Here is a 26,091-nt window from a genome sequence, read left to right on the forward strand (position 1 = left end):
CTGTCCGGCCATGTCCCCCCTCTGGACACTGCTTTGTGGGTTGCTGCTCCTGCCCTGAGTTCCCCGCTGCACTCCCAACCCTGCCGCAGGGTTTTCACCTTCCCGACCATCTCTGGTGCCTGCATCTGAGATCTCCCCTTGGAGCCTCACACGAGGACCTTGCCTGGTTCCCCTGTTAGTGTCCCCGTGGTGATTTTGGTCCCCGTTGTGCTCAGCCTGGCCTGGTCCCCCCCCAGTGTCACACTGTCAGACACAGGCCTCTCCTCGCGCTGCCTGCCTCACCCCAGCCAGGGCCGGCTGCCAGGGCCGTGCTGTGACTTTGCTGAAGGGGAAGCTCGTTGCTTGCTTGCTGGGCGGCCATCTTCTCAGGCCAGGGTCCTGAGAGCAGCTCTGCCTTCCCCGGCCTCGTGGTGGTTGTGTCACCACAAAGGTGCCGCTTTGCCTTGGGCCAGTTGTCCCCACACACTCCTGGCTGCCGCCAGCCAAGCGGGCTTTGTTACGGGTGGGTGGGGGTGTGCAGGGAGGTGGTGACCAGAGCTTTAAGTCCTCTTAAAAAAAATCAATAGGAGGAGCAAGGAGAAGTATTGGAATTGTAAATCAAGTGAAATGTTTCAAGAGGTGGTCAGAATGCTTTCTGCTGAGTGCTTTCCTCAGCACGTTTTGCTCGGTCAAACCGGAGCTGTATGGGCTTCAGGTGTGTGCTCCGGGGCAGACTGCTGCGTTTGGGGTGCCTCAGATTAGTTCTGAGGCCAAGAGAAAAGCTCCACTGTTGTTCTGGAGCCACAAAGCTGGAAATCACACCTGTTGGCCTTCAGGCTTCAGGTATTGCCCCAATTAGTAGCTTCGCTGTTTCCTCTTACACGCCTTTAGGACTTGTGGCTGTAACATCCAGGTACCTTGGATGGGTCTGGCCATTCCTGAGCCTCCTCTGGGGATATTCCGATTTTTTGGATAGATGCTCTTGCTGTACAGCACACCTCTCACGCACACCTATGGGTTTTGGTCGTGACCACAGAGTGTCTTGGCACGGTGCTGGGCATCTCTAATGGGATTCCTGCAATGAACCTGAAGGTCCCGCTCCGAGGTAACGATCTGTGAAGGAACCAGTTAAAACAAATGCCTGCTTCAGCTGGGATCTAGAGAGGCTTGCAAACATGCCAGACCTCCGTAATGGATCTCTGGAGGGAGAACAGTACCTGGAGGAGCTCCAAGTCCCACCTTCTTCATGTGGATCACTAAAGAACAGCTCCCTCCTGCGCCCGCTGCGCCGAGGCCTTGCTGTGAGCCCCACACTGCGCTGGGGACAGCGCGGGGTCACAGTGAGCTCCTCTGGGGAGGATGGCTCGGGGTTTAGACGTGGTATCTGCTGGGTACGTTGGGAATAAACTGCCCTCCCTTACGTTTCTTAGGGAGTTTTTCAGCAAGAAGATTTTTTTTCCACTCTCACAATGATTGTAACAGGATTTTATTCTCCTGCAGCCAGCTGTTAGCAATTAGCAACTTGATCCATTCAGTCCGGGAACGGAGTTTAACACTTTCTTGCCTCTGTGAGGATGTTGCTAATCCTGTTTGTGCTGGTTTCAGGCTTGTGCTGTAGTGTTGGCACTTCCGCGGTACGTGGGCAGGTCATAAAGCAAAGCAGGGGACTCCAGTGCAGCTGAAGGAGCTATGAAGAAAAGTGAGCTGTCTAGGCAGAAAAAATCATTAGGAAGAAGATTTCTGAGCCATTTGTTCAGAGGCTGGAAGTTGGTGTGTTCCTGTCTGTCCTAGCACATGGAAGTGTGCAGTTGGGAAACCAAATCTACTACCAGCTGGGATGAGGACTTAGCAAAAACTCAACATCAGCAGTTGTTCAAACAGTTTCCAACAGGAAGAGCTCCAGAGCGGGGCTGAGGCTCCTCTAAGTACAGAACAGGATCAAAAAACGTTCTCGGTGTCCTTGCTCGAGGCAGGGACAGCTGCAGGGCACGAGCAGATGAGAAGTGACGCAGTTTGCTCCCTGCATGCGGCTCCTCTCCCGGGACTCCCCCACGGCCTCGGTGGTGGGCCAGGACCAGCCAGCAAGGCCCAGCTGCTGGGTCCCCGCGTCGGGCTGACCTGCTGGGAGCGTTTCTTCATGGCTGTGTACAAAGGGGAGGATTTGTCTCACGTAACTGTGGCTCCCTGGGGAGTTTGAGGCTGGTCCGAGCCAGCCCTTTGGGTTCCCTCTGCCATCGCTGATGACTCCTGAGAGGGTTCATCTTGCTTGGCGTGGACACCCTTAGGCACGGGAGTGGAAGCAGAGATCTCAGGGCCAAATCCAAAGCCAGCATTCGTGGACACAGAACTGCACAGGTGAGCTTGAGCCAGCTCTGAAGCTTTCCTCATCTCTCCTGGAGACCAGGCTGGCCTCACTGCATCTTCCAGTTTCAGCTTGCAGCTCCCCCAGGCCACACCAGTTGTGTGTGACCTGCTGAGCTCCTCATGCCCATCACCTCCTGGGGAAGCCCCAGGCCCACGGGGTGCTGGCCACAGCCAGCAGCGCAGGATGGGGCCGGGATGGGGCTGGCACCGCTGGCTCGATGGCAGGAGCTGGCGTGGTGCTTGGGCACTTGTGTGACCTACCTTGATCCCCCCAGTTCCCTCTTCCCTCCCGTTATTTTTTACATTCTAATTGCTGTATTCAGGCGGCTAAATGACAACATGATGGCAATACAATGGATGTGATTTAATGTGATCTTTGCAGAGATGGGCACTAAGTGACAGTGCTTGTTCTGTAGCTGGTCAAATGAGATAATGTTGCTGCTTGTCTTGCACGTTGCATCTGTTGCAGGAATATTGGTGGCTGTTCTCATAACCCAACAAGAGTTGTGCTAAATTTGTCATCCACTTAAAAGGCCAAATCCTTATGCTAAGACCCAGCACCTCTCCTGCAGCTGCTGGAGCCCTGCGGTGGTGGTAACCTGTCCCAGTGGGGCTGTTGGTGCTGAGCCACGGGGTGGGTGCTGCTTCATCCCCATTCTGGGTGGCTGTCTCCCTGCTGCCAAGCCCTTTGCTGGGCTTTTGGATCAGACAGGAGGGCACGGCATCTGAGCACTTAAATCACATCTGGTGATGCTCTGATTTCTTTTTTGCATCAGCAGCCGTCTCTTGTCCTCACCTGGCAATGTACGATGACTTTTGGTGCTCTTTGGCCATGTTTTCTCTTGACCTTGGCTGACCTACAGGGCACATTCCCAGAGGGTTTTGCTGGGAGCTGCCTGTGTCTACACAGTACCTGCTGCCCTCCTGCTGGCCGGGCCCTTCCTGGGCACTGAGGGCATGGGGCAGCGGGATGCTCATCCTCTGCCATCTGAGGACTGCCCCATATGGCTGCCAGCTGCATGGCCTCCATCTGGGAAGTCACCAACGGGGAGATGTCTCCAGGGCGCTGTCCTCCTGCAGGGACCCCCTCAGGAGCTCACAGCTCTGTTCTGCAGCTGTTCCAGCCCAGGGCCCCAGGGCAGGATTGTCTCCAGCCCAGGCTGTGCCCACAGAGCCCCAGGGCCGTGGTCAGGGCACCCGGTACTCTCTGCTGGGTTTGCCACCACCTATGTCAGGAAGATGGATAAAATGAAAGCCTTAAGACCTGTGATCTTCTCCTTCCTAAGGCCCTGTGTGAGCACAGTGTCCTCTTGCACCCAGCTCTCACCAGTTCCCCCTGGCAGCCCTGCTTGGTCAGCTGGGGCACCCTAGCCAACTGCCCGCACCGACAAACATCCAGCTCTGTCTTCAAACTCTGCTGCAAAAAGGTCCTCAAAAAATCCCCCTCCAGTGAGCTACGGCCAGTCTCTGCTCCATGGCATCCACAGCTGCACTGTCAGTTTTGGGGTCCCCTTAGTTTTTGGGGGGGAGACCATGACAGATGCACAGGCAGCTCGCAAGGGCTTGCCCAGAGCCTCTCCCCTGGTTGCCAGACCCCACTGCTGAGATGTGAGCTGCCTTCCCTTGCCGCTGGTTTGCTTTTACACAGCCCCCACCTCAGGTTGCATGAGGTCTCAGGGTCACAGACCCTTGTTATGGCTGTGGTCAGGGTGCTCACAGGGAGCACAAGAGGTGGCTGAAGCAGGAGGTGCCCTGGCAATTGTAAGGTCTTCTGCCACTTGTTTGTAGTGCCAGAGTGCTGGGCACAGCACCTCGGGGCAGCACCTGCCTGTTGTTGGTTCCCCTCCTCCCCTTTGGCTTTTCCCAAAAGGGCCCTTAGGTCAGCTGTCGGGCTCGGAGCCTTCGTCTCTGATGGAATCCAGCAGGGACAATGGCTGGTAGCAAATCCTTAGGAAAGAGCATAAAACCAGGGCAAGCCTCAGTGATTCTAGCCCTGATTTAGCGCCTGGGTGTCCAGCTGGGGGATTTCTGGAGCCAAAGGTTTTACCTTCGGCTTTAAGAACCCGTAGTGCATCTTTGTAGTGAGTAAAGCCAATTGTTGTGGTATCCACAGCAACTGAAGGCTGAGCCTTGTACAGTTTAATTATGTTGGGTGGAAAAAATACAGCCTTTTGTTACAACTCTGAGCTAAGGGCATCTGATGCTCTGTCATTCTTAGATGTGCGTTCGCACTGGCATGGTGATGGTCTCTTTCTCTGCTGACCAATCCTAATGTCCACTTGTGCCTTTTTAATGCCCCTCTGAGGATTTCTAAGCAAATGCCCTCTGGCTCTGGCATTTTTTTGTTTATTGATTTGTTCTGTTTTCTTCTACCATTTCAGTAGGAGACAGGCCCTCTTGCCTGCCTTCTGTAAAGCAATCTTCCAGGATGGGAACCTCCCGAGGCAGTTTGTAGTGAATGTGGATGCAAAGAATTTGTGTAGCTTCACTGATAACACCTCCAGGAACACGGGTCGTATCGTGGCTTTCCACTGGAATTGCCAGAGTTTAAGCCCTTTGCAGTTTTCCTCATTTCCAAACAGGAAATTAAGTGTACTTGCATGTGTGAGTGCACATGCTTTTTTGGCAGCTATGTAGATGTGAAGGGAGAGATTATTTTCACCCTGTTGTAGACGTTTATCTTGAGATTGAGTGACAAGTTTTGGAGTGCTTGGAGCAGGCAGTTGGTGCAGGTGGAAGTGTCTGGATGGATCAGCACCACTTGGGGAGCCCGGCTGGGCCATGCAGGTTTGCTCTAGGAACAGCTGCTGGGCTTGTGAATATAACAAGGAAAGCAATCAATAAACGGGGGAGAGATGACTTTTCATTGGACTTGTTTAAGAACCGTCATTGAGTGTGTCCACACTGTCGATGCGGCAGCTGAGCTGGGCGATGTTAACAGCACCAGAGGGGATGCGGGTGATCAGGCAGCCGTTCATTCATCAGCGAGCCTCTGATCAGAAGAAGGATCAGAGCAGGGTCAGGATGCTTCTGAAGGCATGAAAAATTGCCCAGCCCATCACGAGGCAATGACAGTATAGCAAGCCCTGCCTTGGGAGGACTCTTATCTCTCTCTGCTTTGTCTTTCAGAAATGTAGACGGCAGCTGCCACCTGTGAAGGACTCGCGCCCATCCGACCCTGTGCAGCGCCTCCGACTGCTACCATGATCTTCTGCATGCTGCTGTTGGCCTCACTGCCTGAGCCCTCTGGCACCGAAGTCAACCCTGGTAGGGAGCTGCCAGGCTGGGAGAGGACCGTGCTCTCCCACCTTTCACATCTTCATTTGCAGCCTTTTTTTTTTTTTTTTTTTTCTTCTCTAACGTAGTTCCTGGGTGCCCAAGATGGGTTGTCTTCCCTGATGGCTGTGCTGGAGTGGAACACCTGACAGTCCCTGGAGGGCTCAGGCACATGGATTTATTCCTTTGTGCACCCACCCACCCACAGGGTCTGTGCCCTCAGCAAGCCTGCTTGGAGCTCTGGTTCTCTCTTCATAACTTTGGCCATGTGGCCTGCAGGAAAAAAAACTGGCTCTAGATTGGCTCAGAGAGACTTTGCTTGCTGTGGAAAACAAATTACCAGTTAGCAAACCATAAACCACAGCTCTGCAGGCAGCAAGCAGGGTTTTGGGAGGAGAGAGATGTGGAAGGAAAGGTTTAAAAACCTTACCTGGCTCAAAGCTCTAGGCTAGCGACAGTGATACAAGCCTGCGAGCCCCTGGGGAGGGAATGCCTTGTATCCTACTGCATGGAGCAAGCTGCAAGTCCGACAGAGATGAGTAAGATAACAGTCTGCAATATATTGCGAAAATCACCATAATGAGGTGGTTTCAGCCAGAGACAGTCTGAAATAATGAGTGTAGTCCTTTTCCAGCTTGTCCCAAGGTGTGGCGAGACAGCAGTGCTACCCTGAGGGGCTTGGTTCACCCTGCTGGGTCTGGCTCTGCTTGAAGTCCTGTGACTGTGCCTGGCTCTGACTGCTCTGCCCTGTAGATGTTCCCGGCAGCTTGAGGTCACTGCCACTGAACAGAAGTGATGTGAAGCCCGTGAGGAAGCTCGGCAGGCGTTGCTGTGCCTCCCTCTAATGCCCAGCTCTGAGCAGTGGTTGCCAGCTGGTTCTGATGGTTAAAACTAGTGGAAGAACAGGACAGGGAAGACAGCAGCCAGAGGGTCAATCACGTGCAGATCCCCTTTGGTGGCAGTGAGTGCAGAAGTCAGCGCACCCAAAGGTGCAGGAATAGCTCTCCCCCTGCAGGACCCTAGCTGGTCGAATGGGCTCTGAGCACCAGGCTGTGGTACCACCCTCGCAGTAATTTCTTTCACTGAGAAACGAGTATTTGGCTTTGCTAGTACTTCTGTGTTCTGGCTGTGGCTTCCTCCAGCAGCTTCGCTTTCTCAGCTCCGCAGCTGCTCAGCTGCCTCTGTCCCAGGGGCTGTGCCCTGCTGTTCCCACCCAGACACACAGCCCCAGCTGATGGCCCTGGGTTGTGTTGCCCTGATCTGCTCCAGGAGTTGTCTGAAGCCCCTCCAGACTGGCTGTAGACCTGTAAGCAATGCAGATGCCTTCTAAACTGAAGGGGCTGCTTTGTGGTCGATGCCAGACCTGTTTGGGAAGGATCCTGTGTGGTTCTTTTGCCCAGCATCAGATGTTTGACCTCACTATAAGAGATGTGAACTGTGACATTTTTCTTACCCTCTGGGTATCTATCTGCATGGCAGACAAGTGTGTCCCCAGCTGCGTAGTAAGGAGTTGGAGAAGTCTGAGCAGGAGTCTGATGGGATGCGCATTTTGGTGAGAGCCCTCTGCTGCTGTGAATCGCAGCCACCTGTAGAGCACATCCTCAATGCCAGAGCCACTCTGACTTCCATCTGCCAGCCCAGGATGTGTGAGTGAGTGAGTTTTGTTCAGGACTGCGATAACTCCCAGTGTCCAAGAGTCCCTCCCTGGCTCTCCACGTGGCATTGGTGTAGGGTCTGCTCTCCTTAACAAAGGTGAGACCAGACAGGACTCACACTGCAGAATCACAAAAGCCCTTTCTGCTTTCAGGTGACAATTCTGCCCTTTTGGGAACTCTTTAGGTACTCACCGGTCAGCAGCCTACTAGCTTTCCTGCAGCGGTTTGGATTGTACTGGTCTATGGTGGGACAGGGCAGAATTAAGCCAGGTGAGGCCAGGCTGGTTTACTGAACTTACTGTTCAGCATCAGAGCAGGGTCAGAGCCTTGGGTTAGTTTTCAGCAGCCACAGTCATCATGCCTGAGTGTAGGCACTGACCACAGCCAGAGACCAGCTGCCTTCCAGGGATTTCTTCTGTAAACAGGCCTTCTGTGAAACCTCAGATGGATCAATGTTCAGGGTAGACCAGAGGCCCATCCAGCTTGGTGTCCCGACTCCAGCAGGATCCCAACCTGGCTGGTTCTGGATGAGTTCACAGCGTGCTTCCCCCAGCTGCCTTCTCAGCCAACTGTAGCAAGCTGCTTCGGAGCTTTCTGAGCGAGCACTCGTGCCTTTCCGTTAAGTAGCTGTTAGTGCACGTTGAATCTGTGAGTTCAGCTGATTTTTGAAGCCATGTGAACCTTTGGCATTTGTAGTGTTTAGCAGGTTAAGGATGCTTATGTTGGTGTTGAACCTGATCTTTTGATGCCTTGATGCCTCCTAGTTCTGGGATTTTGAGAAGCAGCAAGGAATTGTTCAGGATATAAATGATCTTTGTAATGCTTCAGTAGTCTATTCTGTAATAAGTCTGTTGATCCTTCCTTGTGTGTCATCTACATTGCCTTCTCTACCTTTTGATGGGAAAAGGAAGCTGTATTCCATAGCTGACCAGCATCTGACCACGAATGCAGGCAGCTGTGTAATGGTGTGTTCTGGTTTTTGCATTCACTGTTTGATTTTATGTGCATTCAGCTGCTCATAGAATGGCCTCCTTCCTCTGCATGGTAACCTGTGTATCCTGAAGGAGCTGTTTTGGAGTTTTAGTTGTGTTTGTCTGTTTAACTTGTTCTTTACCTAGGTCTTGTGCTGTTTTACTGCAGTCAGACAGTACCATGGGAGCTTTCTTCTGTCAGTTGGAATCTTTTTATATTAAATAATCTGAGGTCATCAGCAAACATTGTCAACTCACCATCCATCTCCTCTACAAGATTATTTAATAATTTATCAGGATTATTTAATGACAGCACGCGTGCATTGATGCTGTGCCTGACAACAGCTGCAGCCCAACCCTATCGCAGTAACCTCTGTGCACAGGCATTTCTGCATGAAATCTGGCAGCTCGTTATTCAGCCCACATTTCTTCTGCATGGTGGTAACGGAAAGGTGGGTTTCAGGCTTCTGTCTTGTCTTGTAGCTCCCGAACCCAGTGAACAGCCCTACCCAGGCTTGGTGTGAGGGCAGCAGCCACGAGAAACAGAAACGAGGACGCCCGAGGCCGTGCCCTCCCCGAGGGAAGGGCAAGCAGAGCTGCTGACGTGGCAGCAGGCAGCGTGGCTGTGGGGATGTGCTGAGGATGCAGCTGACACGCATCCTGCTCTGGAGAGGCTGCAGCACGTGCTGTCACTTGCCTGTGTCACTGCAGGCAAGGGGAAGAGCTGGGGCTGCTGCGAGCTCAGGGCACAAGGACCAATGATGCATAAGAGAGCGCGTTTCCTTCTCTTCTGGGACTTGTCAGTGACTGTGTTTTTGCCTTTAATTGTTTCATGATTTAATCCCATATAACTTCTTTAATCTACTGTTGATGTCAGTCTGACAAAAATATCTTGCTTGCCTGTTTTGAATACTGAGCCTTAATGAATACATTAAGGCTTTGAGTTTTCCGAAGCATCTCTAATATTCCAAAACATATTTAAAACATGACATCAGGGGGGAGGGCTTGGCCCGCATAGACTTGTGAGCTATGTCTGCACTGTCCTTGGTGAATTGAACTGCGTTGAGCTTGCAGAGCCCTGTGGGTTGAGGCAGTTGCCTGTACGCCTTGGAGGCACCAAGTTGGAGTGAGAAGCGTGCCTGGAGAGAATTGCTTGCTCCTCTCATGGCTAGAGGCAGGGGCAGACCAGGGTGGAGCAGTGTGGATGGTCGGGGGCTTCACTCAGATGTAAGCTCTAACCCACAGTGACACAACGGTGCAGATGCTTCCATAAGCTGGAGTTGTTTGGTCACCTGTGATAGATGCTCTTTAACTTCTCACATATTATTGGGCTGGTGAGAATAATAACAGTCCTTTGTATTGATTGCAAGTCAAGCATCTGGGTTCTTCCAGAGGAAGCAGCAAAAACTTGTAACAGTTGCTTCCTTTTTATATTGCACAATTATTCCTATATAATGTTTCATTGTAGAATAGGCCCATGCAACCAGTAACACTAGCGTGGGTTTGGATTTCTTGTTCTTAAAATGCTTCTTTGTGAAGTTTTTCCTTGCCAGAATTCTGCAGAATGACACCAGCTCTGAGTGTATTTCATTACACATAATTTTAGTTTATAGCAATTATGAAGTATTTCATCCTTTTTATTTGCATTCTCAACTTTATCATTACCACGTTTATTCCCTAGGCATGATAGTCTTTTAATTAAACTTGTCTGGTGATCTAAAAAGAGTTGGTACTGATTTTTACTTGCTTTTGTTCCCATTTTCAGCTATATGCCGTTACCCTTTGGGAATGCACGAAGGGACGATAAGGGATGAAGACATCACTGCTTCCAGCCAGTGGTATGATTCCACAGGACCCCAGTATGCACGGTAGGTTAATCCCTGACAAAACATGTAAATTAAAAAAAAAAAAAAAAAAAAGTTTTTAGATATCCGATATGATTGAGCTTTTGCTTACCTTCACCCTTAAAGTATTGCATTGCTGTAATACATGATGTTCTGTCTCAATATTAAGAATTGTCCCCACGAGAGTGAAGTGGTAGACCTGTCAGAAAGGTACCCAGAGTGGTGGTGATGTCTTGGTGTTTGGAGAGTTGCAGGATTTGGCTGTACAAGCAGCACATAGCACTTTTCAGCTGAATCCTCTTGAAGAAATGGACTGTTTCTACTTCGACCAAAAAAAAGCCTGGAAACTGTAGAGTTGGGGAATTGTTAAAAAAGCAGCTTCAGATTTTTCTTTCAAGGTCGAGAAATACTATGGTCTTTTTCATGAAGTCAGCTTTTCATTTTTGTTTTTTCATTTCTCTCAGAACTAATAACTGATGATTTTCAAAATATTTACAAATCTAAGTTTCCTTAGACTTGTTTGTTACGATGATGTCAAACATTCCTTTAGTTTCTATGCAAGTCAGATAGGAATTTCAGGTTCACTACAATGCTTTTATTTTTATAAAGAATGTGGGCCGTCAAAAATCATAAAACTCTCCTAATGCTTGCTTTCTTTTGTTAGTCTGTGGTAGAGCAAAGATTTTAAATGGCCTGAAAGCCAGGAGATGCATTTAGTTCTCTGATTTATGGCTTATCCCTAGCTCTGCAAAGACCTGAGGCAGCACTTACCATCTCCTACCATCATCTGTTAGGGTAGCTGGGCGTCCACGGAGTGCAGACACGAAGACATCCTGTAGCTGACTTCATTTTGTTAGAGATCATAGCCGTCCTACGCAGATGTCTGCCCCTGTCATTTCACAATCACCTTCATGCCTTTCTTAGAACTTGTTTTACTTGCCACATCTTGGAAGAAAGTCTTGCACAAGCAAGCACATTGTTGACCAACCTGAGACAAAAGTCTTTGCTCTAGCCTGTACCTTGACCTCCAGTGTCTCCTGCTGGGCACTTCTTTCCTTGATGCGTGAGGGCTGATAGCACTCAGCGATCCCATCAGGTAGAGCTGGGATGGCTGTTGGAAAGACAAGGACCTTTCAAGGGCTTCCCATTTGCCAGAAAATCTGTTGTGGAAGACACCACAGCCGTCTTGTTTCCAGATAAGTTTTCCACATTTAAATCTTTCACCATCACCTGGCTTGCACAGCTCAGCCTAGAGAAGCCTAGGTAAGGCAGTGTTTCCTTTAGTGGCTCCACCTACTGATTGATAGAGCATACTTCTTGGCATGCAGTCTCCAAGGATAAAACCTGAAGCTCTGCATCTGGTGCCACGATGTTCAACTCCTAACCAGACAGTTCCACGTCATATCACTGGCAGTGTCCTCTGCTAGCAAGTTTGATGAATGAAAGAAATATGAAAGCTGTTTTGAGATGACTCAGAAAAATTTGTAGATGGGCAAAGCTTTTCTTTCTAAAATGTTTGATGGCTCCTATTTGTGCTTGTTAGAGCTGTAGCAGGAGGTCGAGCAGAGGTTGAGGCTATACTGTGTAAGATTTAGAAGCAGGGATGCACTTTCCAGGCACGATGCTAAAAAGCAAGCAATATGCAGTTTCCTACTGAGTAATGTAGTTGTTTCTGATCAGCGTTAAAGCATTGCTTCTGGGAAAGAAATGATTTTATAGTTAAGGAGATGTAACTAAATCCAAGGGAGTTGATCTGAACAGTGCAAATCTGGCTACAGCATTCGGATAAGTCTCAATAGACAGTCAGCTCAAAGGGGAGAGGTGTTTGGTAGCCAGCTGTTGTCTCATTTGCAAGTAGGCCTCTTTCACCCAGTTCTCACAGTTTCAAGGTGTCTCCTAAGCTGCTGGGGAGGATGAGTCCTTGGAAGTGAAGTTTTTTTAACGTGCGTCTTTTCCCCCAGGTTACAAAGGGAAGAGGGGGATGGAGCCTGGTGCCCAGCTGGCTTGCTGCAGCCAGAAGATGTACAGTTCCTCCAGATCGACCTGCATAAGCTCTTTTTCATCACCTTGATTGGGACTCAGGGACGGCATGCCCGTGCCACGGGCAAAGAATTTGCCCGTGCTTACCGAATTGACTACAGCCGCAACGGAGAGCGCTGGATCTCCTGGAAGGATCGTCAGGGCAGGAAGGTGAGTGTAGTAGGAACTGAATCGTGGAGCATGCAAAATTCAAATCAAGTCTCTATGAATTAGACTGCAGAAGGCACGTGCCCTATTTCTTGCCTGGTGCATCCTACTTTCTTCTGACTCTTCCCTGTTTATCATCAGGCATTCAGCATCTTCTGCCTTACTCCTGTGTTTGCTATGATGTTGCACTGTTATTCCCCTGACTTGCTTCCTCAAATTGCTGCCATTGCCTTGACTAAAAACTGTGGCTCTTTGCTACCTTTCTGTCCATAGTCAAAATGTTATGTGAATGTCCCTCTGCCAGCTGGACACTCACCTTTTGAATTGGAAGCTGCAAAGCAGATCTCTGTTTTGTGATTAAAAAAGAAAGGAAGGTGGCAGGGAAAGGAGATAAGGTTCTGGATGTCTGGTAGCAGTGTTTAATGTAGGGAGCCATGGGGAGGAAGAATTTTAGAGGGTAGGAAATGTGCTCAGCACACATACCCAAAGGGGCTTCTCTGCAGCAGTCTCCTGCTGTCCGCAGACTCGAACACACAGTGCAGCACTAGCAGCACTCTGGTCATGTTCATAAGCCTTCCTTAAACTTCCTGGGAAGAAATCAGCTTGTCTGAGTTAGATCACCCTGCTTCAAGCTGGCTTGAAAAACCCTGCCTCAGGAGGTTGAAGACCTAAGCCAGATTAGAAAGGTAGTGGGTACAGTGATATTTCTAGCACTGGGGTTGCTTTGGAAGTCACAGCAGGATCTGTATTTAATGCCAGAGATCGTATTAGGTACTAATACCTAGTAGTATTAGTAAAGACCTTTGGCTTTTAATATTACTTGCCTGTCCCTCAGACTGTGTGCTATAAATGCTCTGTTTGTAGGCTGGAAAGAGAAGTTCAAGCTCTGTGGGGGTCACTGTTCTTAACTGGTATGTTGTTGGGTGAAGTCTGCGTCTCAAGTAGCACCAGTGTTCAATTGGTCACAACGTCCACAAGCACCTAAATGCCCCTTTAGCTTTGTTTTGTGACTGTCCTTTACTGAATAAGAGGTAGTATAGCTCAGTTGGAAGGGACCTACAAAAATCTCCAAGTCCCACTGCCTGACCACTCCAGGACTGACCAAAAGTACAAGCATGTTACCGAGGGCATTATCCAGCTGCCTCTTGGGCCCTGACAAGCGTGGAGCATTGACTGCCTCTCTAGCAAGCCTTTCTGGTGTTTGACCACCCTCACAGTAACTAAACTTGTCCGAGCATCCAGTCTGACTCTCTCCTGGCACAGCTTTGTGCTGTTCCCACATGTCCTGTGTTTGGTGACGGGGGAGCAGGGACCAGTACCTGCCTTTGCACTTTCCCTCCTCAGGGAGCTGCAGAGAACAGCGAAGGTGAAGCCTCCTCTAGGCCTCCTTTTCTCCAGGCTAGACAGCCCAAGTGTCCCAGCCTCTCCTGTTAGACACTCCTTCCAGCCCTTATCCCAGCTTTGTTGCCCTCCTCTGGATGCATTCAGGTTTCATAACATCCATTCCACACTGTGGAAAACGTCACATTGAGCAGACCTGCATGTAGTGCTCAGGTTGAGGCCGCAGCAGTGCTAGGCCTGGTGGGAGTCACCTCACTTGACCGGCTGGCTAAACTGTGGTGAATGCACCCCAAAATGTGGTTTGCCTGCTGGCACGCTGCCTGCTGGGCACGCTGCTGGGTCACGTTAAGCCTGCTGTCACCAGCACCCCCAGCTCCCTTCCTGCAGGGCTGCTCTCCAGCCACTCCTCTCCTAGCCTGTCCTTTGTCCGGCATTGCTCAGTCCCAGGTGCAGAACCCAGCATTTACCCTTGCCCAATTCCATGTTGTGATGATCGCACGATGCTCCAGCCTATCTAAGTGCCTCCCATCCCTTAAGAGAGTCAGCTTCTGTTTTTGTTGGTCAGCTGCTGGGACGTGCAGTTTAGTAGACCTGTACAACCAGTTGCAGGAACCTTTCCCAGCTCTCCTGGTGCAGTCCAGAAGACCACCAGAGGCGACCTCCTCTCCATTTCAGCAGCCTTTCTGCGCTGTTATCCTGGCTCATCTTCAGAGAGATGCAGCCTTCTGAGTAGCTTCCTTTTGTGGTATCATAAGTTCTCTTGCTTCTCAGTGTGCTCATGAGCCACCATTATTCTCTGGAGATCCTCCCTGTGAAGGGGAAGCCACTTTTCTGCTCCCTTGTTGGCCTCCCTCATCTTCTAAGTTGCCCATACGCCAGCAATTGCAATCCATGTGGTCTGAGCAACCTCAGCCTCTGCTTCATCCTTCTCACGATTAGTATCTTTGGACAGGAGCCCCCACACGTGTTGCTCACTCTCAATGTCAAAAGTGTTTTTATTCTGTTTCCGTAAGTCGAGACCCTTTCCAAGTCCCTTGGGCACTTTGTGCCCACCACCAGCAGGGAAGATGACAGCTTCAGCTGTTTCCACTCACTGACCATCAGAATGAGCAGAGGACCTTTCCCAGACCTGCAGTGAGGCTGAGGGGAAGGGGAGGTAAAAGTTCCTGATGTATCAGACCACACTTCAGCAGGATGGGGTGATTATGGCAGTGCTGTGGGAACTTCCATCCACCAGATGCTGCGGCACCTCTGAAATTTTGTTGGCTTGTCCGGTGTTTCATAGAGGGTCCTGATGTCCTTTTTCTACCAGGTAACTAGTGACGAGGGAAAGAGAGGCTACGTACTAGTAACTCTGAAGGTCTCTGCAGCATAAGGTCCACACGTGCATTCATCTCCCACCTGCCTTTCTCCTCTCCCCAGAGTACTGCCTGGGTAGGAGAGGGGAGCAGCAGCACCACCCCTCTGCAGATACTGTGTGGGAAATCTCTCCGGTCTGAAGCGATGGGGTGCAGTTACACCCCTGTACACGTGAATTGCACAACAGGGAGAAGTTACTGATAAGGACTTCTCTTCTCCAGGTGATCCAAGGCAACATTGACACGTATGATGTGGTCCTGAAAGATCTTCGGCCTCCCATCATTGCTCGCTTTATCCGGGTGATCCCTGTGACGGAGCTGCCGATGACCGTCTGCATGAGGGTGGAGCTGTACGGCTGTGTCTGGTACGGTAAGTAGCAATTCCCATGCCTACCACTGAACAGTAGTCCTTGCACAACTCTGACTGGGGCTCACCTGTGTCCCCAAGTATGCAGAAGGGAATTCCAGGCCCACCGAACTGCTTCTGTTGGTCCACATCATAAATGAAAGGATCATGTGGGCAGAGATGATGGAAGGCTGCTGCTGCTGTGTTTCTGAGGTATATGGCCTTCTCTTTTAGATGGTTTGGCATCCTATAGCATTCCTGAAGGAGGGACAATAGCGGCTCCTGGCTTCCCCATCGTTTATCTGAATGACTCGACCTATGATGGCTACCAGGAGCGCAGGTGGGAGAAGTCGTCCTGTTCTCTCTCGGTCACTGTGCAAATTCTCTCTTCTTACTTACCTAGTCATTAGTATCTTGTATCCCAAACTCTTCCTTGGTGAGACCTCTCTGGCTGCAAGCTAGCCTCTTAATTCTCCAAAGCATTTGCTGCTTCAGTGGCTTTGTTGTTCCAGGTCCTTTGACATGTTGTTAGTTGCTATTTTAAAGGAGGGCATGGGTTCATGATGTGACAGATTCATTCCCCCCCGCTGGCAAGGGCTGGCAGGAAACAAACCTTTGTTATTGGAAGCTGTTGGTGCTTCTCTTCAAAAGGAAGTCTGTCATTATACAGCTCGGTGCTGTCTTCGTTCATGGCTTCTATTTTTGTGTGGTGTGATGTGATGAGACTGTCCTGATGTATGGGATTGCCTTAAAGCCCTTGTCACTCTTGGTCTCTAATTGTGACCATATTCAATGCACTGATTTCTTTATTGGGTCAGGTGTAGTTTTAAGCTGTCTTTGATACTGCAGATCATAAGGTGCTGCTACTCTTCGGTTGCCCCAGATTGGAGTGGGAGAGCTGGCTGGATCTTCAGCCTGTGTAGTCCCAGTGTCCCTGGAGCAGATGAAGGTCCTTCCCCTCTCCATTGCCTTTGTTGCTTCTGGAGTTTGGTATCTGAAGTGCATTCTCCAGCAGACTGCATCTTAAACTGTGGCAGGAGGTCTTCAGGGTAAACTGGGCATCCGAGAAAACGCTCAGCACTTGAACTCTAGGCTTGCACTTGATAACTCTGAGCTTCTGGACAGATTTGAGACACTGTTTTTGAAAAGAAAGCTCTGATGGACTTGAAACAACTTGGAAAGCTGCATTGCTCCCTGCACGAAGCTTCAAGTCAGCAGAGATACCGCTGCTAAAGTGGTATGAGAGGAAGGTGCCCGATTAATCACTGTAGAGCTTTCTTGGGTATGATGCTTTTCCAATTTGGAGTCAAAAAGATTAAAATAACTGGATTTTGACAGCTCATTACAAGGACCATTAATTTTTCATATGATTGTGGTTAATTAGGTAGGGTGGTGTATAAAGTTTTGAGGTGACTATGGTTTAGCCAACAGTTAACTTTTGTGGAAAGAGTTCATTAACAGTCTGAATATGAAATATTAAATAACTTTCAGACATTATGCAGCCACTTTATGTGTTGTAAACGGATTTGAATGTATTTAGATGGCTTGAAACCTCTGACAGACTTGGGCATGGGGCCTCCTCTCGAGGCAGCATATCCCTGGTTGTGCAAGAATGTGCCTAATAGGTGACTTCAGTGACCTGTAGTCATCCATTGATTTTTTTTAAGGTGCTTATATTCCAAGTCCTATTTCATATTTCATTAACTTCCATGAAAGTTTTTACTAATGCCTAAAATTCCTTATGCTTAGAGAGAGTTTTCTAAGTTACTTGTGCTCTATTATGCTTACGATTAAAATATGGGTGGAAAAAGTACATTCTTCACGGGTGAAGGATGTTGCAAGACACCAGGGAGCTACGTTTGGAAGTACCAGACACTAACCTGCACTGATACAGTGGGAGGTTGGATGTAAAGGAAAAATGGGCTTACAGGTGCAGACAGAAGTAGCAGTTGCACTCACCTGTCCTGCTCTAACTTAGAAAACTGGCTTTGCTGGGGAATGTCAGGAAGCTCTAAAATCAGGCACAAAACCCAGCACACAAAGCAAGGAGTCTTTAGAGGTAGTTGAACGCTAGGTTGCGTGCCTGCCTAGTCCGGAAGGAGTCCACCTCTTCCCACTGTTGGTCCTGCTTTGGAGTTCACAAGGAAGGTATGCAGGCCTATGCAAATCCCTCTGATTTGAGGGCACGCCTGGAATGGGCTTGGGGTATTCTTCAGCTTATTCAGCTTCAGCACATGCAGCAGCAGCCCAGGTTACAAAGACTGCCCAGAGGAGCTGAATGAAACAAGTCCAGGGAGCAAGCTGGGGCACTAGTACTGCTGAGCTGTTAGCACTGCCCTGCCATAAGACAAGGGACATCCCAGGAATGACTCCCAAAAGGCAGGTGGGTGAAGAGTGTTCCACGTCTGGCATCTTTTACTCTGTACAGCTTCTCAGCACTGTCCCAGTGGGCTTTGCAATCTCAGGTAGGAAGTGAAACGAGGCAGGGTCCTGGAAGAAAAATCTTAATAGCTTTGCAAGTGGGGCCAATAATGCTCTCCTTTTGTACAAGCAGCAATGCCAGAAATAATCCCAGTTACAACTGGCTGTGGGTGGGTGAGCTACCCGTGGTCTCACTGCTCTGTTTTCTGCTTTTCTGTGCCTGTCTGCAAACCTTTCCCCAGTGGTTTCCCCATAGCAGGGAACTGGTTTCCTCCCATGCAGCTCCATGATAAAATGCTGCAAGTAAAGGTTGCTGCTCGGAGAGCATACGCCATCGCTGTCTGTGGTCTCTGTTTTCCTTCTTGAGAAACTCTGTTTGTAGCTTGGCTTTGCTGTCAGTGCTTGGTATCAGTGCACAAACTCCTGCCTCTTCCAGAGCAGGGGAGGCTTTTAAAAGCCCAGTCTGAACAGAATAAACGTGATGTTGCCTGATAATAGAGAACCAGTTCTTGTCCAGGACATGTTGAGTGAACAAATGAATGTTCTGGTGCCAGCTGAAGGACCCAAGTGCTTTCCCTCTGAGCTCTCCCAGCTGGGTCTATGTAACTGTTGGCTCTTTCCTACTAGGCACTTGTACGGCGGCCTGGGCCAGCTGACGGACGGTGTGCTGGGACTGGACGACTTCACGCAGAGCCACCAGTACCGCGTGTGGCCAGGCTATGACTATGTTGGCTGGAAGAACGAGAGCTTCAGCACGGGCTGTGTTGAAATGGAGTTTCAGTTCGACCGACCACGGAACTTCACCTCCATGAAGGTATTCAGCGTTGTCCCTCTCCAGCAGCCTGGGGTGGGCCTTGGGTCTGGGCACTTCCAGGTTGCCCCTCTGGGCTCTGTCCCCAAAGCCAGAGGATATAAAGTGCCCGACAGACAGCTGAAACTACCGGAGTCAAAATTTGTGCAGGAGATATCCCAGATTTGCAGGTGTAGGTAGGTGAAGCACGGGAACGCTTGCCTATCCAGAGCTTGGTCACTCTCCTTTCAGTATTTGGCTTAAATATCTAAGGAATAAAAAGCAAACACCTGAAGCAGTGTTTAGGCAGCCCCTGCTGGCAATTAAGGTGGATTTAGGATGCAAGCTGCTTACTGTCTAAGGCTTGCCTGACCCTTGAGGTAAAGGAAGATGGTTGTGTTTCCATTTTCATCAAAAACTTCCCCGGGCACCTCAGTCGGCACTTGTGCTGCCAGAACTTACTTAAAACACACAGAGGAGAAGGATGAGCTGAACTTTTAAAGTCTGTAGTAAACAGCAAAATCTCTTTAAAAGGATCAGTGGCTTTTCTTGTAAAGATTTCAAATGAAGGAGAACCCACCACATCCTTAAGTAAATTGTTTTGGTGGTTACTTACCCTGGTTTTATTTTGTCTATTTTTAACTTGCAACCACTGGCTCTTAGCCTGCTTTTGCTGGCAAAAAGTAGGAATCCTGCCTTCTCAGAAACTTCTTTGCTTCTATACTGTGACTAAATCACTTTCTTAATATTTGCTTCAGTAAACTAAATTGGCTGAACTTCTCAATGTTCTGTGAGATCCAAGATCACTGTGGTAGCTATCTTCCAGTCCTTTGTTTGCCAGTACTCCTTTGGAGGTATAGAAACTGGAACTGGATGCAGGTTTTTCATCAAACTACATAAAAGAATTGTATCAATTTCCTGGCCTTGGACGATTCTTCTTTGTTTATGAATCTTGTGATCATATTAGTCCTCTTAGCCAAAGGGTAAGGAGCCAATGTTCATTAAGACTTTGGTATCGTGCTTAAAGTCAGTTCAAAGTTATTGGCTTCCAGTGCAGAAAGCATTACTTACATTTTGTTCTTGAGTTCACTATCTTGAAATGAACCAGTCCAGCAAACCCAGACCATTGTTCAATTTAGTTTGAGGAAGCTGTTCGACTTCTGCAATTCTTTTTCTCATTTTACTTATTTTATTGTTGGTGATTCTGCTCCTTCTTTCAGGTCATTGAAAAAAGTAGTGAATAACCTCGAGTGAGGAATACATTTCTACTAGCAAAACACCTAGAAAAGAGTCATTTGTGCCTTTTACATTATAAGACTTACTAGTTGACAGATTTTGGTCAAATTAATATAATTCATGAGTTCATATTATGCTAATTGGAGTCAGGTATTCTAATGAGTAAATCAGATGCCTTATAAAGATCTTTCATGTAAACGCAGTGATCCTGATCAACCAAATGCATAAGCTCATAAAAGTAGTTACTTCATTTAGTATTTCATTATAAAACAGTATCGATTAGCATAAATTATTCTTCCATCTTTATTGAATGTGAGCAGTTCAGCTGTGCATTTGTTTTGTACAGACTATATGGTCTGTAAATACTTTTCTTTGTGTTATACCTTGATACCTGTTAGCTTCATTCCAGTCTTCTGGACTTTCCCAATATCCAAGAAAGTACTAAAAATAAATGTTAGCAAATATTGCAACTGCATTGCAAACTACTTAGGCTTGCATATTATAAAATTGGACTTCAGTAGGTGGTGTTTGGAATAGAAAGTGTCTCTGTATCAGTCCAAGACGTGAACATATCCAACTCCCGTCCAAATATGGCACAGACAGTATATTGCAGATGTCAGGCTTTCCTGCCTTGTTATGGATGACTCTATCTCCATATTGAATAATGTTGTCTAAGCTTCATCTGTTCTTAATTATGCTCAAATACCCTTCTTTTGTCTTCTCCCTGCTCGCTAGGCCTGTTGTCCTCATTACTGCTTCACTGCTATTCACTGCAAGATTTCAGAGGCCAAGCAATTAATAGGGTTCAGAGCTGCATTCAGTTGGGAAACTGTTGTTGTTGCAGTTGCTAATACTCCACAGACATTAGGAAATTTCTGGAGTTGCTAGGGAGGTTCAGACCACCGTGGCTCTGAAAACAGCGGAGCAGGCTGAGGGGCACTGACGGCTTTAAGTATCATCTTATAGCTTTGGTTCCTGGTCACTGGCTGCAGCGCCAAATACAGTGGTCCAGGGCTTCAGGATTGCATGGCAGAACTTAAACTGTTGTATTTATGTATTTGAAAAGGGGAGGGCAATATTTGTATAACTGTTAGGCAGTGTAACAGCGTTAAGGATCCTTACAAGCCTTGTCTCTTTGCAAAGCCCACTTCCTTGGAAGTGCCAGAGACCTGGCAGGGTTCCATGTGTTTGCTGAGTGGTCTGCAGTGCTGTCCCCCGGGGAGGTGGAGATGTCACTTATGCTGGAACCTCTTGGTTTGGGTGCAGCCCAGGAGCAGGAAGGGGAGATGGTGCTACCAGCTCCAGAGAGGGTAAGGCAAACCTCCCAAATGCAGATCTGTGAAGTCAGCTTGAAAGCAGTTTGCAGGCTGCTTAGTCTGAAAGCCAAGAGTGTGAAGCCATAACTCAGAGACAGGAGAGGACGTCTTTGTTTCACTGAGATGTTAGCTTGGCGGCACAGTGATGGTGGTTTAAATTCCAGCACCGTTGACTAAACTAGTGGAGTCCGTGCAACAAGGACAACCTGACGGTGTACTGAGCCACCAGGAGAGGCTGATAGATGCAGGCTTACGTGACAGTATAAAGAAAACACAGATCCTCAGTTGTCTTCAAGGTGCAACCACAGCAGAAGCCCTGGATGTCAGGGGAACCTTCTTCTCAAGGTTGCATGTATTGCTTGTTTATTTTTTTGGAAGAAATTTCTTAGACTGCGGAAGCTGGAGGCTTTCTAAAAGAGGCTCGAGTCCAGGTACAGTTTTCTCTTCCCTTGTAGGATCAAGGAGAATTGATCTGATGCTTTAGATGAGTACAGGGTTTGTTTGATTTTTATATGGGCCTTTTGAAGAGCCTGCCAAAATGTTACCATCATTGTTGGTTTTATGTGTACAGCTAACTGCTGTTCAGAATCACTTTTTTGCACAAATGTTCTTATTGCACATTGGGTGGATGGAGCTATGCTTGAACAAGTCACTTACTCTGGATTAAGAGTATACATGCAGGGAGATGAGGGAGATGTTAGAAACAGAAAGTCTTTGTTAACAGAATCCCTGGGGACTGATTTTGGTTCCTCCAGTCTGACCTGTTTGGGTTTTTTGTTTTGTTTTGTTTTTCTAGGTGCATTGCAACAACATGTTTTCCAAGGGGGTGAAGATCTTCCAGAAGGTGGAGTGTCTGTTCAAACCACGCCTGATTGCAGACTGGGAGCCTGAACCTGTTGGAGTGGCAACTGTCCTAGATGACAAAAACCCCAGTGCTAGGTTTGTGACTGTCCCCCTCAATCAGCATGTGGGTAAAGCCATACTTTGCCGCTTCTACTTTGCTGACACCTGGATGATGATGAGTGAGATTTCCTTTCAATCAGGTGAGTGTTCCTCCAGTCAAGTAGATCCTGGGGAGGGTGGAGAGCAGAAATGACACTGGGGAGGTGCAGGACCTGTGGGGTTAGTGTAAGACAGTTAGTAGGGCACTGTGGGGCTACACAGTGGGGGAGAAGGTAGCAGAAACATTGAGAGAGTTGCAAAGGCAGAAAGGTCCAGTCTACAGAGGATGCTTTTCAAGCTGATACTGATATACATAAGCAGAAATGCAACCAGGGCAACCAAAAATTGGACTGTAGGACATTTCTATTTAAGGCAGTTGCCTGCTGCTCAAGGGGTCGATTTTCACCTGTTTTTACTAAGCATTTTGTTATGAATAATTGAACTACATCTATAGGTAGCAATAAAGTTAGCAGATTGCAGATTTATATACTTAGAAAAACAAACAAAACCACTACCAACAACAACAAAAAACACAAGAGGCTGAAACTTTTGTTGCTTATATCTTAACTATGAAACAGAAGTACGTACCATGAGGTGCTTTGAAAAGTTCTTCTAGACTTTGTCAAATCCCCTGCAGAAAACAGCTATCACTGATGCATAAATGTTGTGGCTCTAGCTTTCCACTCAAAGGTCCATCAGCAGCTATCGTGAGAAGCCATTGCTGGAAGGGAGAGCTCTGACTGCATCTTGTTGCTTATCTTGCTGATAGCAGCCCCTGCTGGCTGCCCTCCCTTTTACATGTGAGATTTAGGCAGGCTCTCAGCCCAGCCCAGGGTGACAATTTTTATAATCATGGTTAAATGAGAAGGAAGGTGGGAGGAAAGAAAAAAAAAGCTCTTGATTCAGTCCCTGCTGTCTGACCAGGCTCAGGGAAGGATGCTGAATGTGCTGGCTGTTTGCTGTGGTCAGCAGGTGTGGGCTGCTCAGTGGAGAGGCTGTGCAGCCTCCTGCAGGCACAATGGGAAGTTCAGAGGGAGCAGATAACTGCTCACGTTGCTCATGATCTGCTATGTGGGTCTCAGCCCAGTCTCACTTGGGAAGGCGGGGGTTATGGTCAGGATTGCACAGATTGCTGGCAGAAGCAGAGATTTTGTTGGACTGACACCTCCACTTCCCTCCCACAGACATGGAGAGCGTAAATCCTATTTTGGTTACGGTAGCCACAAGCACAACAGATCTCCTGGAAACAGCACACAACGTTACCGAGGGCACCTGGGGTAAGGACTTCTGTCACTAAGGTCTCAAGTGTTGGGGGATTTCAAAGTAACACCCTAGCTAATGTAGTGTCTCCTTCTCTGGAGAACTGGGTATGGCCTGGTTACTGCCCTTGCACACAGGGCTGCATCTCACAGTCCTCCGAGCCTCAGCTGTGTCTTCTGGCCCAGGCTGCCTCAGAGCAAGTGGGCTGAATGCGTACGTGCAGCCAGTGGAACTCTGAGAGCTCTCTGCTTTAACATGGATCCATCCAAGGAATCCGTTCCAATGCTAAGAACAGTGTGTGGCTGCAGAAGTCCTCTGCACAGTTCTTAGCTGTGAGCCTCCAAAGTGAGAATTTGTGATTAGAGCAAAAAGGGGGCAGAGCTGATGTTAATACTGAGGGAGCTGCCTAAGACCTCTTCTGTACTAGCCTATGGAAAGGGACATGGTCTCGTGGAAGTCAGCCAGCATGTGTAACAACCTGTGCTTTGTTGATGGCAGATTGTTCTTAATTCCTCTGTGTTTGCAGAAACCACGTCTTCTGTAACCAGCACCTGGATAGGAGAGAAGGCAGATGATTCCAATACCTCCATCCTCGTGGGCTGCCTTGTGGCTATTATTCTTCTGCTCCTGATGATTATAGTCATTATTCTTTGGAAGCAGTATGTTCAGAAAAGGTTGGAAAAGGTAATACAGTGGGGCTACTTTGCAGGCACAAGTTTAATTCTAAGTATTAACCCTAAAGAGCTCTGAATTATGTGGGAAGTACAGGGTTTTCTCTGCTCCATCTAGTAGCTAAATCTCTGTTCCCACAGCAGGGGAGGATGCAGGTCCTATCCAAGACATTACTGGAAATTGCTGCAGTTGCAGCCAGTACATTACTCAACAACTGAGCATCACCTCAGCAGTTTTTTCTCTTTTTTCGGAAGGCCCCACGCCGAATCCTGGAGGAAGATGCCACGGTTCGCCTCTCCTTCTATAGCTACACCATTGCCAACAACCAGACACAGATCCACCAGTCAAATCCCACCTATGAACGTGCTTTTCCACTGGATTTGGAATATCATCAACCAGCTACACTGCTCCATAAGCTTCCAGAGCTCTCCCAAAGTGCAGAGGATTCAGGTAATATAACCATCAGTCACCAGAAGTTAGATATTTATTCTTTTATTATTTCCCTCACCTGTGAGCACGTGCCAGTTTTCAGTGTCTGACTAATCTTCTCTGACTACAATGCAGTACTAACCCAGGGACCTAAGACAGTGTTGTGAAGTTCTGAAACTTTTTAGTACATAACCTTGGTAGATGAAGCACCAGCCCCACTAGAGGGTGGTGGCCTTTTATTATTCTCTTTAAAGATTGTTTATACGTTAGCCAGGTCATCTTCTAGGAGCTGGTTTTGGCAAGTACAGCAGCAAGTCATCATTTGTCTCAGCCCCTTGGCAGTGGAATCACTGCCTGCAGCACTCCCAGGCTGCCCAGACTGGCTGGTGGAAGAGGAGAAGGCCTTTAGCACCTCTCCCTGCAGCAAAGTCTTTGAAATTCCCATAGAAAAAGCAGAGGCAAATGCAGCAGGGGGTTGTCAGTGGTGCACTGGCTTCCAGCCCCTGGGGAGCTTTTGGATGCACATAGAAGGGAACACGTCCAAGAGGCTTTTGTACTCTGTGATGGCACTGCTGATTAACGAGTGTAAGGGCAGTGCTGCATTCCTCAAGCACCAACAACATGCTAAGGTCCAGCATTATGCTACAGAAGGAGATTGATTTGGACTGAGTCAGGATGTGAATTTAAAGCAGAACGATAGTTCTGGGTATTACTGACCATACAGGGAGTTAATTATAAAGAGTTATCCCATGGTGTTTATGTGAATAAGCTGTAAGAGGTATAGGGTACCATGATAACAGAGCATGTAGAAAATGGAGACTTCAATCTCCAGAGAGGAATCTAGAGCAAGTTTGATGTTGCAAGCAACATTCTGTACGTCAGGTAAGAGGAGCAGATCAAATTTAGGATGAATCAGAAACAAGTAACCACTTCAGACTCATGCCTCCATGTCTGGGCAAGAATTTTAGCTCTCTGGATGGATCAGGGAACTGATTAACATAAATTCACTCACAACTCACAGGCATTTGTTCTGGAGTTGGAAGAAGTGCAGCTCGTCCTGGTTTAAGCCCTAGTTAAAACAAAGTGCAGTCTTCCATCTCAGTGCACGCCGGTGTAAGGTTAGCAGGTGTGCAGCTGGGCTTAGTTCCCAGAGGTTTGCAGGGTTGAGAGGAGTGGAGGCCAGGCTATACTGGTTTTAAGGCAGTGAGAGTGTCTGACTCCCCCTGGACTCTTGTTTTTTCCTCAGTGTGCAGCGGGGACTATGCTGAGCCTGACCTGACCAAGTCTACTCCTCACCAAGGCTTTCAGAACAATGTTCCTCACTACGCTGAAACGGATATTGTCCACCTCCAAGGCGTGACAGGCAACAACATGTATGCAGTCCCAGCCCTCACCGTGGATTCACTCACCAAGAAGGACATCTCAGTAGGCGAATTCCCACGGCAGCAGCTACGACTCAAGGAGAAGCTGGGAGAAGGACAGTTTGGAGAGGTACAGCCATTCTCTTCCACGCTTTCTCTAACAGGAAGGAGTTGAGTGGCACAGAGAATCCTCTCAGCTGCCTCTCTGGCTCAGCTGCACACATGGGGACTGGGGGACCTGCATCCCAGTATTGTATTTAGTACATGTCCTTGCTCTAGAGTCATAGAATGGTTTGGGTAGGAAGGGACCTCTAAAGATCGTTGAGTTCCAACCCCCCTGCCA

The 26,091-nt window shown here is 48.4% G+C and overlaps 1 protein-coding gene across 6 annotated transcripts in view; it reads left to right on the plus strand.

The window, feature by feature from the left end:
* LOC137842564 (discoidin domain-containing receptor 2-like) overlaps nt 1-26,091 on the plus strand; it is a 57,416-nt gene that overhangs the window by 19,890 nt on the left and 11,435 nt on the right. For all 6 annotated transcript variants that reach the window (XM_068656754.1, XM_068656757.1, XM_068656756.1 and 3 more), the window contains exons 2-12: nt 5,473-5,610; nt 10,011-10,113; nt 12,051-12,279; nt 15,198-15,345; nt 15,556-15,661; nt 18,370-18,556; nt 21,881-22,127; nt 23,211-23,303; nt 23,813-23,970; nt 24,213-24,408; nt 25,634-25,878. In XM_068656754.1, coding sequence (XP_068512855.1) covers nt 5,547-5,610; nt 10,011-10,113; nt 12,051-12,279; nt 15,198-15,345; nt 15,556-15,661; nt 18,370-18,556; nt 21,881-22,127; nt 23,211-23,303; nt 23,813-23,970; nt 24,213-24,408; nt 25,634-25,878 — 1,776 coding nt within the window. In that variant the 5' untranslated portion in view covers nt 5,473-5,546. The remainder of the gene's footprint in view (nt 1-5,472; nt 5,611-10,010; nt 10,114-12,050; nt 12,280-15,197; nt 15,346-15,555; nt 15,662-18,369; nt 18,557-21,880; nt 22,128-23,210; nt 23,304-23,812; nt 23,971-24,212; nt 24,409-25,633; nt 25,879-26,091) is intronic.

The sequence above is a fragment of the Anas acuta genome, chromosome 20 (assembly GCF_963932015.1).
Source record: "Anas acuta chromosome 20, bAnaAcu1.1, whole genome shotgun sequence".
NCBI classification, from domain to species: domain Eukaryota; kingdom Metazoa; phylum Chordata; class Aves; order Anseriformes; family Anatidae; genus Anas; species Anas acuta.